Here is a 13,320-nt window from a genome sequence, read left to right as displayed (position 1 = left end):
TGATGTCTCAGTGCATCTCTGTACAAGGTTTAGACATAACACTAAATTGTAATTTGCTGAGGTAGCTTCAATAACTAAGCTTCTCAGAGTGAATTGCCAGAGGGTATCTTGGACTTTCCCTTTCAAATATTGGTTGTCTTAGGAGCCTTTAAGAAAAATAATTTTCTCTTCTGATTATAAAGGTAATAAAAAGCTCATTAAAACACACATACATACACACGGGCACCTGGGTGGCTCAGTCATTTAAGCATCCGACTTTAGCTCAGGTCACGATCTCAAGGTTCAGGAGTTCAAGCCCCACATCAAGCTCTGTGCTGATGGCTCAAGCCTGGAGACTGCTTCGGATTCTGTGTCTCCCTCTCTCTGACCCTCTGTCCACCCCCTCCCCCACCTCTCAGAGATAGATAAACATTAAAAAAAAAAAACAGAAGAAAAAAGAAAACAGTAAACCTACCACCCAAGTATAGCTTTCTAGAGTTTTCTATAATGAAAAATATTAATCAACACTTAATTCATACACTCTTTTCCTTTTTTAAAATCAATAGCAGTTTGTAATATTCTATTTAGTGACTAGTTCATTATTTTAACAGCTATAGAAAAACTAATATATTTACTTAACCAGAACTCCACTGAAATAGAGATTACCCCCAACTTCCTGGTACAAAAAATAGAAATTTTTGTGTATATTTCTAATTCTTTCCTTAGAATAAATTCACAGAAGTAGAGTTGCTAGGTCAAAAAAGAATATGCACATAAAGGTTTTTCTAAACCACAAAACTGTTCCAAACACTGAAATCAATTTATACCCCCATTACCCTGTATGAGAGAATGTCTGTTCTTGGATCTCACTGACCCTAAATGTTATTTTTCTTGTGGGTGTTTTTACCATTTTCTAGGTTAAAAAAAGACATTTCTAGGAGTGCCTGGGTAGCTCATTTGGTTAAGTGTCTGACTTTGGCTTAGGTCATCATTTCACAGTTCTTGAGTTTGATCCCTGTGTCAGGCTCTGTGCTGACTGCTCAAAGCCTGGAGCCTGATTCGAGTTCTGTGTCTCCTCCTCTCTCTGCCCCTCCCCTGCTCACACTCTGTTTATTTTTGAGAGAGAGAGAGAGAGAGAGAGAGAGAGACATTTAAAAAAAATTTTTTTAAAAGATACTTCTTTCTGAATTCTCTGACCCTTCGGTTTATAAGGAAAAACACGATTTCATAAGTCTGTTGGCCATGTGAGTTTCTTAATTTGTGCAGTGCTATGGTGTTATCCTTCTATTCAGCCCATATATATTTATTACAAGCCTTACTGTTGCCAGGTACACTGTTGGGTACTGGGAATACAGAAATGTACAAAAATGTAGAAAAATCTATCCCTCACAAATCCCAAGGGTTGTATGTATCAGCATTCTGGACTTACTGACGAGCACCACCCAAAACAAATCTCTGCCCGTTAGCATCATTCAAGGTGAGCTGTTCTGATGGCCACTTCCTCACTGACTCCTCCGGTGAGAGCACATCACCTGCCTTCTTTAGCAACAGTGGAATGACATGTACCAAGTTTATCTGAAATATGTATCAAATTATTAGGGAAGAAGTCTGAGAAGAAATAAAATAGATACAAAAGATGGAAGGAGAGAATCTCAATCAAAAACAAACAAGAGAGTCCAAACCCATGTAACAGGGTGAGGGTCAACTAAGCCTGGGGGAGAGCTGCTGAGAACTTCGGGAAAGGCCTTCAGGGGGTGATGCTTCTATAAAGATGGAAAGGATAGGCCCCCTTTCTGAGAAACCTGGTGCTCTTTGCTTTCTGCATTCCTGATTCCAGGTAGTTCTGAAATAGCACAGCCTAAAGCACAGAGGGTCAGAACAGGACTGGTGTGGCTGAGCTTGGGGCATCTGTCTCAGACCCCGTGGATTTGAGGACGCAGGCAGAATGCTGACCAGATTTTCTGAGGACAGAGTTCTAGGAAATCTCTCATACAATAAAGAACAGAACCCAGATTCAAACTCAAAAGATCAGGAGAGGCTGGACCAAGAAGCCAAAGCCGCTGAAAAGGAATTCAACTGTGCTGACTGCCAGCTCAGAGCCTGGAGCCTGTTTCAGTCTGTGACTCCTTCTCTCTCTGACCCTCCCCTGCTCACACTGTCTCTCTCTCTCTCTCACTCTCCTAGAAATAAATAAAACATAAAAAAAAAAAAAAAAAAAAAAGGAATTCAAGAGCAAAGTGTTAAGGACCGAGCAGAGTTGTTACAAACCAAACACAAAAGCAGAGAATGAAAAAGATCAGACTCAACAGCAGTTACGGTGGAAAAAGTACAAGGGGTCCTCACCAGCCGGCAATGCCCCGCCGACAGGTGTGGCGGCTGCCAGAGGAGCCAGCTGTCTGGTCCCAGCAGCACCTGGAGGGTCACCTGCTCCTTCTGCTTAACAAGCAGCAGCTGCCTTGGGCCAGGCTGACGGGGGCAGTCACAGAAAGGAAACCTAGGAGCCACCCCCAGGGCCACGTCAAGGAAAAACCTCAGAAGGGCCGAGACAACATTTTTAAGTATCTGCAGAACTACCACATAGGTAAAGAATAAAAGTCACTTTTGCGTAGTCCAGAGACAGGAAGTGAAAACGTAAGTAACAGGAATGTAACAACAGGTGCCATTTGTTGAGCACCTACAATGAGCAGGCACTGTGCAGGATTCCAAGCCCAGCCGACCCCCAGAAGCCCCCCGGGAAAATGGGGACCACAGGCGCCAGCGCAGTGGTGGGGCGGGTGAGGCCGTATGAGTCAAGACTGCGGAAGAGGCCTACACACAAACCTCTCAGGAGAGGCTGCCCATCCGTCCAAATAAAAGCCCGCACATGAACGTTCACAGCAGCCTTATTCATAAAATCCCCAAGTGGAAACACCCCAAAAGCCCACCAACCGAAGTGCAGACACACAGAATGCAGTACAGCCACACAGTGCAACGTTACGCAGCACAGAGAGAACGAAGGGCTGATGTCCTCCAGGGCACAGATGAACTCTGAAAACTCTATGCTTCATGAGAGAAGTCAGTCACAGAAGACCACACATGGTATGAATCCAGTCACATGAAACGTACCCAACAGGCTAACCCACAGAGACAGAAAGAAGGTGAGTGACTTCGCAGCCCCTCGGGGGCCGGGGGAGGGAGGAGTGGGGAGTGACTGCTCCCAGGCTGCGTCTGGGGATGTGAGGTCTAGCTCAATAAAAGGCTACTCTTCAAAAGGAGCCCATTACCACCTTCATTTGATCCACATGCTTTGTGGGGCAGCTAGTTTACAGAGAAGAAACAGGCTCATGGTGCCAGGATCTAAACTAGCTCAAACCCGTACTCCTGGTCATGATGCTGGTTACACCGTGGAACAAACGAATGGAAGGAACAAAGAGGGTGATTTTAGCGGGGCACAAGACCAGAAAGCCCAACCGTGCGAGCTGCACACCAGGAGGGCTGTGTGCAGGGCCCGCACCTCACTACGGGCCCCTGTGGGGCCCGGGGGCGGCTCACAGGCGCGGCCGAGGGGGTCCCGCCTTGTTCTTCTACCAGCAGGGTTCACCTGACAACCTCTTCCTGACCTTCCAACTGGAAGGCTACTCTCTATTCTCTCTGTTCTAAATCTCAGAACACCACAAAGGCTTTCCAATTTCATGCTGTTCCTTTAAGCTATTCTTGCTTCTGTATATTCAAGAAATTATGGTTTCCCTATAGTTTTTAAAAGCCGTGTGTGTCCTCCCTAGTCCAAATAACAGGATTTCAGCACCGAGATCTACATCCATCATCTGGCAGAAGGCTGGGAGCTCAACAAGCCTCGGAGACCCGGAGGGCAGCTGGCATACTTACTGTAAAGTTCATTTCCTTGATGGCCAGCTTCAGGTGTTCGAATCCCACAGTCACGGTATACTGAGTGTAATTCAAGTAGCCGAGGTGAGCCACAATAATTTCTGCACACTTCTGCGAAGACACAAGGAAGAGCTGGGTCTTTAAAGCAAGCAAGGCTGGCTCCCCCACCAACTGGCCCACGAAGTCACACACTGCAATGACCCATGAGCATGGAGAACCATCTCCAGGGAACTCGCCAGAGCCCAGAAAAATGCAGACACCAGCCAGAAACAGTTCTCAGGAAGAAAGGACCAAATGGGTATTTGTGGAAACAAACAATACACGATTTACGATCATTAGAATCTTCCTACTTTGGATGATTCAAAATAGTGTCACCTGCATAAAAAAGGTAACTACACAACCCAAACCAGACTCTCGCACAAACACATTAGCGCAAGGGACGTGTGTGTGTGCGCGTGTCTGTGTGTAAGCCAAGACACAACAAATCAGAACTCCCCACCCCCTAGTGTCACTCTCCTCCCTGCTCACTTCCACAGCTGCTGCACAATATATGGGGTGGACCGCGCATCCCCTCACCCCAATGCCCTCCTTCCTACGTGGAGCCCCTGTAGTCTCTGTTAGGAGGTCAGGCCACACCCAAGACAGTGGGAACAATGGCTAGTGTGATCACACAGGTGTGTGCATACATCTGTCTGCCAAGAGCCCCCGTCTTCCCTCTTGTACCATTAGGAACCGGCTCCCCTCTATTCACGGGGGTGGTGGAGCCCTCACTCCGGATGGGGATGTGAACTCAGTGGCTGGGTAGGCAGTGAACCTGGCATAGCCATGCCGCCTGGCACACCCCTCGGAAGTTCTCTCCGTGTCTGACAGAGCACAGTCTCTGGGTCGCACCCGTGACAGCTATGGCTTTGAACAAGGCAGTCGCCCCTACCACTGATCAAAGGCTCCCAAGCCGGGAATGTCTGAGGTCAGGGTAGGAACACAGATCTGGGTGGTCACAAGCAGCCTTCAAAAGATACGAGGACGGGGCACCTGGGTGGCTCAGTCGGTTCAGCGTCTGACTTCGGCTCAGGTCATGGTCTCAGTTTGTGGGTTCGAGCCCTGCGTCGGGCTCTGTGCTGACAGCTCAGAGCCTGGAGCCTGTTTCCGATTCTATGTCTCCCTGTCTCTGACCCTCCCCTGCTCACGCTGTCTCTCTCTCTCAGAAATAAATAAAACATTAAAAAAAATTGAAAAGAAACAAGGACAATCTGAAGGCAAGGGGTGCTGGTCTAAGGGCCAGGAAAGAAGTCAGAAGAGGCTGGTGTGCATGTCGTTCCTGGTCTCAGCAAACCCAAATCCACCTTTCGTTCCCGAAAGTCGGGTCACAGGAGGAACAAGTTGGGACCTGCAGGGATGTTTAAGTTGACAAGACAGTTATATCTCAGGCTGTACATGTCTTCAAGCTTAATAAAGCTACAGCAAGCCCACCTGACGATCTGGGGGGGAGGGGGGTCTAAGTTCAGGCTGTGGTGCCTGCACTGATTACGATGTGCTTGTGTGATCACTTGGTGAGAGCCACCCGGTGTGGACCGCTTGCTACCCAAGGGAGACAGTGTTTTCACATCAAGGCAAAGGCAGAATAAAGGGTGGCTGATATCTCTATAACATAAAAAAAAAATCCCATCTTTTTTTTAAGTCAGGGCAATGCTCCTGAGAAGGCTAGGGAGGGACCTGAACAGAAAACAGAAGACAGAAGTCCCCAAGGCAACACAGTGTAAACTGCAGCAGGGCCACCAGCAGGAGAGGGGAGACGCTATGGCACAAAGGGCCGCTGTCAAGTGCACGGTGTGGTGGGCACTCCTGCCAAGGAGAAACAGTGCAGGCAAGCAGCCTGGCGGGCGGTCCTGCACTATACACGGTGACTGTGTCTTCCTAGTTGGCCTGAGAACTTTCCCGATTTAAAACGGAAAGTCCCCCATCCCCGGGAACTCCTCAGTCCTCACAAACCAGAAAGATCAGTTCCAGCAGCCTCAGGACGAAGTTCCGGACCACCTGCTCATCACCTGCTCCGCACGAGAAGGAGCAAGGCCAGGGGCCCAGGCGCCAGCTGCGGGCGGACCAGCCGGCCCAGGGGTGCGGGCGAAGCTGCTGCCGGTGCAGAGGTCCTTGCACACCTGGCCCCCGCCGTCCCTCCCCCCATACTCGCGGAGCTACACAGCACCTACTGGACACTGACATGGCGGGGGCGGGGCCCCTGTGGGCACCCCCACGCAGGCGCTCACACACGGCATTCGACTGGATCCTCGCCACTTTACGAGGACGTCGGGGAGGGCGAAACCGCACCCTGCAGTCAAAGAGACCACGGCAGAGGCCGGCCCAGCCCTGCTCCCGTGGGCGGTCACGGAGGAGGCAGGGTGAGGAGGAGGCAGTCACTTGTGGGGTTTCCCGAGCAGCACCTGCCAGGCCCTCGAGGCCGACCCAGCTGCCGCAAGGTCCCAGGGGACAGACGGCGGCAGGGAGGAACCCCAGATGGGGCCCGCCAGCCAACAGAGCCCTTGCCGCCTGAACCCCTCCTGCCAGGGCGAACGGCCCTGCTCTTCTCCTCTGAGCCGGACAGTGCGCGGCTGTGGAGGACCCGCGCCGCGCGGTAAAAGAGCAGGAGCTGAAAGCCTGGCCCCTTCTCACGAGTGTCACCTCAGGCAAGTGCTCTGACCTCGCGAAGCCCCAGCTTCTTACCTAACTTGGGGCTCTGCTAACAGTGCCGGCTCCGTGGGGGGCCCGCTCTGGGGACTGAAGGAGACACCTGACTGCACGGAAAGCCGGGCCCGAGGCCTGCCCGGGAAACCACTTTCCCAACCCTTCCCTCCAATGCGTTCCCGTTTCTGATGGTCCCCCTGTTCTCCAGGCCACCTGCGGAGCCCCAGGGGCCTCCCTGCTCTATACAGGGGGGTTCTAGCTCCGAGTCGGGTTCCGACAGAATACGATGCCAAAACATTATCAGGAGCGAGGGCTCCTTTCTCACTTTGGACCACCAGGTTTCCTAACCCACAACCACACGGTGCGCCCGAAAGTAGGCACGCAAGCAAGCAGGCCACTCTTCCTAAGGGTCCTGGGCCTCAGCCCCCACAGGTGGATCGCGGTGTTCATCACGGGGCTGACGCCCGAGACCCTGGCAATTCAGGATGACCACTAACAGCAGCAGACTTCAGAGATGACAAGCAGCCCATGAAAAGTCATCTGTAGACACACCAGGCATCGTATGGGGGTGCCTGTATCATGTGTGCATGCGTGTAAGTTTGTAAGAATTTATAAGGGTATCCGTGTATAGAGTTCTAGCTCCGACTCTTGGGATTCCGGGAGAATATGGTGCCAAAATCAAGAGTGAGGGTTCCTTTTCCACGCCTCCACTGACTGGTGTGACTCGATGCTTTTACTAAGAGAGCACGTGTGTAAAAGTGCAGCACGGTGAAGCATCACTGGCCAATCGAACACACTCACCCCCGCACAGGTGAGGGTCCTTGTCCGATTGTGGACCTTGTTGTGAATGAACATGGTGGTTCCATCTTGAGCTACACCGTCGACTTTAACAGTCATGAGAAAGCTCGTCTGAATAGATGTTTCTACAAGAGAAAGAAATTCCGCGTCAGAGACCGCGTCAGGCACTGTCACACTTGCAAAGGTCCTTTGACCGCCTCAGCCTCGGCACGTTTGAAAACCTCACATGTCTCAGCACAGTAAAGGCTTTCCTTGAGCTTCTACTCCCAACCTGTTACCCAGGGGCCTGTGTAAAAACCTTCATTCCAGATTCATCAGTTTTGGTTCACAAAAGGGCAAGTACTTCATGGCTAATGAAATTTTATTTTATTTTATTTTTTATTTTATTTTTTTATTTTTTTTTAATGTTTTTTATTTATTTCTAGGAGAGAGAGAGAGACAGCGTGAGCAGGGGAGGGTCAGAGAGAGAGGGAGTCACAGACTGCAACAGGCTCCAGGCTCTGAGCTGGCAGTCAGCACAGAGCCGGATGCGGGGCTCGAACCCACGAACCGTGAGATCATGACCTAACGAAAGTCGGAAAGTCGGACGCTTAACCGACTAAGCCACCCAGGCGCCCCTGAAATTTTATTTTTTAATTCCCCATGTAAACGTTAAACTTTACTTTACACCAAAATAAAGTCAGATTTATTTTTCTGTTTCTATAATTTATTATTTTTCTGTTTTTATGTACACTGTTGAAAAAAATCAGAGAATAAAAAATACTAATCCCGGGGCACCTGGGTGGCTCAGTGGGTTGAGTATCTGATTTTGGCTCAGGTCATGATCTCACAGTTTGTGGGTTTGAGCCCCACATCAATCTCTGTGCTGACAGCTCAGAGCCTGGAGCCTGCTTCAGATTTTGTGTGTGTGTCTCTCTCTCTGCCCCTCCCCAGCTCATGCTATCTCTGTCTCCCTCTCTCTCTCTCTCTCTCAAAATAAATATTTAAAAAAATAAAACACTTATAATCCCATCAGAGATAACCATAATTAACATGCTGTGTTGATCCTTCCAGACCATTCTCTAGACAGAAAAATACACAGTAATGCCAAATTTATTTGTGCTTTATAAAAAGTTATAAAGAAGTGGGGCGCCTGGGCGGCTCAGTCAATTAAGTGTCTGACTCTTGGGCTTTGGCTCAGGTCACGATCTCACGGTTTCATGAGTTCCAGCCCCATGTCAGGCTCCGTGCTGACCACGCGGAGCCTGCTTGGGAGTCTTTGTCTCCCTCTGTCTCTGTCCCTCCCCCATTTGCACTATCTCTGTCTCTCTCAGAAAAAACTCTAAAAAAATAATGTTATAAAAAGGGATTAATTTTTTTTTGAAATATACTTTTTTTCATTTAATTCACTGTGGTCATGGGTTTATCTTTTCAAATTCTTTCTCAACCAAAACACCTCGTCTGATCACAGAACACGGAAAATAATGCGGGCGACCATTTCCTCAGTCCCCACCAGATGGTACTAACTGGTGCCGCTCTGGACAGAGCTGATGCGTCATAAACTGTGGGCGCCCCCAGCCAGGGCTTCTCAGCCTCAGCACCACTGATACTTTGAGGCCTGATGATCGGTTGTCGGGGGGCCGCCCCATGCACTACGGGACATTTAGCAGCATCCCTGGCCTCCTCCCTCTAGATACTAGTAATATCCCACCTCCCCAGTGGGGACAACCAAAATGTCACCATGTTCCTCAACACTGCCAAGCGTCCCTGGGGTGCGGAACCATCACCTCAGGGCATCAGAACTTAATTCTCTCCCAGGACCCCATGGAAAAAGGCTGCTGTAGCAGCACCTATGCTGTGCAGCCACTGAGCTCAGCTGATGAGTGCTCCCTGCGAGCTGACCGGTGCTCCCTGTGAGCTGACCAGTGCTGACTTACTTCTAACCTACCCTGGAAGACACTGGCAGACTTTTAAGGGGCTTCCAATTTGTTGCTAGTATAAATAATGACCATCCTTTTGATCCACCTTTGAACGCTTGTTCAAAGACTTTAAAGCTCCCTCAATCTTTCAAATATGGTGCAATGTACAAAGACAAATCATTCCAAAATGCCAGACTTCATACCTTTTGATTGATCCAACTCAACAACACATGTCAGCCACAGTTGCTGATTATACGTAGACAGTGGATTTGAAAGTATCTGAATTGGCTTCAGCTAAGGCAAAAAGAAAAAAAAAAGTTAAGTAACCCATAGGACCTTTTCATTCAGTCCATCTTAATATACAAAATTTACATTTAGTTACAAAGGTTGGTGTGTTAGCTCACAAATGTGTGGCTTCCCTTTAGACAACGGAAGTGAAATTCTCCCTCAAGAAAAAGGGAGGACTTTCTACTGCAGTCACCTCTGTCTCAGGAGCACCTCCGATGCCCACCACCTGCAGCCTTGGGATCACACTCCTACTTAAATACCAAGAAAAGGCCATCTTGGAGAAAAAAATTAAAAGCACATATGATGTGTTATGATAATAAAGGACATCAAAGATGTCTCGGTACCAATATGCCAGACCTGTTGCTGGGAGAGGCCAATTGTTTTCAGCTTTAGCAAAGTCTTAACACCCCTGGAGAGAAAAATTAGAGGGGATTCTTGCCAAGAATACTTCTGCCAATGACACTTCCAGCAGTGTCTGCTGAAAACCCTAACACTGGCTTCCGGCAGCCATGTGATACAGAGAACACTGTGTAAGCATTTGGAACCCACCCAGGGTCCCAAAGAAATACATTATTTGAATGTGTAGCCTTTGCATGTAAATATGTCATTTTTGTGTTTTAAACTCCCGACGCCCAAAGTCATGCCCGAAGCCATCGAGGCTATGACGCCTACCAGGGGGTCTAGCATCTTGCAGAGCAAGTGGGTCTGGTGGGAAGGCTGCTATTGTTAGTGTCAGAAAAGGACTTACATCCTGAGAGACAGAAATTTTAAAAAGACCATACTGTGGTCAGGAAGCTCCATGACTGAACCTCTTCAGATCAGACCCTCAGGGCAGGAAATAAAGAAAATAAGCACAGATGTCAAGGGCTAACCAGGGGGCCCTTTCAAACTAGAAATAAGAAGGGGAAAGAATTAAAAGGTAAGCTTTCAGACATTTTTGTCCTTTGGCTTTTTTTGGAAATCTTAAGGATGAAAACCCACCACTAGGGAGCTAGGAGAAGGAAGACAAGGGAATATTTGGGGGCAAATATGCCGATTTAAACATGTTATGATGCCATGAGAACGTGGGGCAACTGCGTTCAGTTTACAGATACAGATACTACGTCTGATATGCGGAAAAATAAAGGGGTTTGGCTGTTTGGGCTCTCGCTAGTTAGCATTTATTAAAGACTGCTCAAATTCTCCAACTGGAAGGACCTTTGTTTTCTCTAAACATGCTGAAGAATCAACCCCATGAAAAAAAGAAAAGAAAAAGGATTTTTCATTTAAACCGAGTTTATGCAAGGAACACCAAACAATCATCAGGAAGACCTGTGCCTGCGAGAAACCCACCACGGACACCGCATCTTAACTTGCACAAACGCAGTAAGAAATAGTCAGCTGCCCAAGTGAGCGGCAGCACTGTTAGACCTTACAAGCCAGTAAGACTCATGGGCGACAGGAATCAGGGGGAGTCAACGGGCACTGGGAAAGGAACCGCAGCTCCCTCACAGGTACCACCACCAGCCTCTCCCAGTGCTGTGGTACTGACTGCAGCGGAAAAGGCCCTTTCAGCAAACCAGAGCCCAGAGCCCAGCAGCTGACAGCGGTGTAAGAAACGTGTGTGGCCGAAGAAGGAAGCCTCAGGGTGAGAGTGGTGCACGGACCCTCCACCAGGACCATGGCTGAGCGAGCCGGAAGTTACGGGGCCCCACCAGCTGCCTCCTCGACTCGGTCTTCTTACCTTTTTACTATTATTTAGGGAAAAATTAGCTGCGGAAGTCTGGATCACTTTGGGCCCTAAAAATGTAACAGAGAAGAAGAAAAACAGGTTATATCAATAATTAATTGTTTTTTCTTAAAAATTTTTATTTTGTTTTTTTTTTTTTTGTAATGTCTTATTTATTTTTGAGAGAGAGAGACAGACTACGAGCAGGAGAGGAGCAGAGAGAGAAGGAGACAGAATCCATGAAGCAGCTCCAGGCTCTGAGCTGTCAGCATAAAGCCCAACACGGGGCTCAAACTCACAAACAATGAGATCATGACCTGAGCTGAAGTCAGACACTTAACTGACTGAGCCACCCAGGTGCCCCTATTGATTGTCACTCAAATGCCAAGAAAGGCTTACATTATGTAGAGGTGGCCCTATCTTCCTGGTCTGTCCTTAGGGGATAAACATACAGACACACAACATCCACTGTGTGGCACTTGGTGACTTCCTGACCAGGTGGACACCACGTGACTGCCACACACTCTGTGTGACTTCACAGGATCTATATATGCAAAACCTCTCCTTTGCTTTCAATGAGGGCTCACTCCTGAGTGCTCAGATCCAAGAAACCATTAATGAACAGATGCTGTCTATATATTTTGTAAAGTGTAACAATTTCTGCTAAAAAAGACACATTTATCTGTTCATCCAATTAATCGAGTTTCCAAAAATATGTATTGAGCTCAGGATATAAAAAACATAAAATATATTATTGTATATTCAATGCTCTTTCTGAAACAAAAGATCTATATGCTTCATGGAATCCTACAATGTCATTTTTCAGAGCTCTGGCCTTTTAAAAGAAGCAATCAAAGGAAACAGTATGAAGCGGGATTTAATTTAATTTGCTCTACAACAAATCACTCGCAGCTGGGATGCTGGTTTTCTGGGAGGCCTGGGTGACCACTCCCAGCCTGCCGCCAAGGAACCTCCCTGTACTGAAATACTCCAGTATGTACAGCAAGTATGATACTCAGGTACTTACAGCAAGTATGCAACGAGTATGTAAGCAACGTAGCAACATGTGTCTGGAACGTTTATGAATCCGAGAGGCCGTCCCTATGTGGGAAGGAGGCTTGCACCCACAGCGAGGTTTATCTTAAACAGACTCACAATCTGAGCAAATCCCTGTTCCAGGAAATAAGGCAGTCTGCTTTCTCAGGAAGAATTAAGACCTAGGAGTCAGAAAGTCCAGACTCTAGTCTCAGCCAACTTGGCTTTCTGAATCTGTTTTCATATCTGCAAAATGAGAGTGATTAACCCAGTGGCCGCTAAGTCGCTCCTAATGCTGAAATCCTAACAATGTTACCACAGGACGTAGGATGGTGATTTTGTGTCAATCTGACTGGGCCCTGGGGTGCCATGTACTTGGCTAAATATGATTCTGGTGAATCAGTGGACAGAGGGAAAAAAAGACTGTCCTCCCCGATGTGGGTGGGCCTCATCCAAATGGTTGAAGGCCTGAACAGAGCAGAAAGCTGAGTGAGGGAGAGCCCGCTCTCTGCCTGGTCTTGCTCTTGGTCTTCAAGCTGGCCCCCAGAGCTTCATCGGTTTCCAGACACAGACGGGAACTTAACCGGCTCTGCTGGGCCTCCAGATCTTGCAACTTCCCAGCGTCCATTATCCTGTGAGCCAGTTCCTGATGATAAATCTCTCTTTCCTCTCCACCCCTGTCCCTCTCTCTGTCTCCCTCTCTCCCCCTCCCCCCTCTGATGAGCGTATGTGTCTATGAGTGTGCGCGTAAAGTTTGGTTCCATTTCTCTGGAGAATCCTGACTAATATAGAATTTGGCACTGAGAGTGGTTACAGAGCGACAGAATATTAATGATGAGCTTTTAAAATATTGGTTCTGGGGCTTCTGGAATTGGTTCTCTAATCTGATTAGATTTAAAGTTGTTAATGAGTGGGGTGTCTGGGTGGCTTACTCAGTTGTGTCCTGCTTGATTTCAGCTCAGGTCACGATCTCACGGTTCGTGGGATCAAGTCCCACATTGAGCTCTGTGCTGACAGTGTGGAGCCTGCTTGGGATTCTCTCTTTCCCTCTCCCTCTGCCCTTCCCCTGCA

General features: G+C 48.3%; 1 protein-coding gene across 3 annotated transcripts in view; it reads right to left on the bottom strand.

Annotated features, from left to right (window-relative positions):
• TMEM181 (transmembrane protein 181) overlaps positions 1-13,320 on the bottom strand; it is a 52,052-nt gene that overhangs the window by 21,814 nt on the left and 16,918 nt on the right. For all 3 annotated transcript variants that reach the window (XR_005531717.1, XM_039252094.1, XM_039252096.1), the window contains exons 3-6: positions 11,230-11,285; positions 9,422-9,512; positions 7,324-7,445; positions 3,844-3,954 (exon numbers count right to left, since the gene is read on the bottom strand). Coding sequence is in view for 2 of the 3 variants with exons in the window: in XM_039252094.1 (XP_039108025.1) it covers positions 3,844-3,954; positions 7,324-7,445; positions 9,422-9,512; positions 11,230-11,285 (380 nt within the window). In the remaining variant the exon portion in view is untranslated. The remainder of the gene's footprint in view (positions 1-3,843; positions 3,955-7,323; positions 7,446-9,421; positions 9,513-11,229; positions 11,286-13,320) is intronic.

Source organism: Hyaena hyaena, unplaced genomic scaffold, assembly GCF_003009895.1.
Source record: "Hyaena hyaena isolate Hyena2069 unplaced genomic scaffold, ASM300989v1 scaffold_405, whole genome shotgun sequence".
Classification (NCBI taxonomy): Eukaryota; Metazoa; Chordata; class Mammalia; order Carnivora; family Hyaenidae; genus Hyaena; species Hyaena hyaena.
This window is presented reverse-complemented; position numbering and strand designations above follow the sequence as displayed.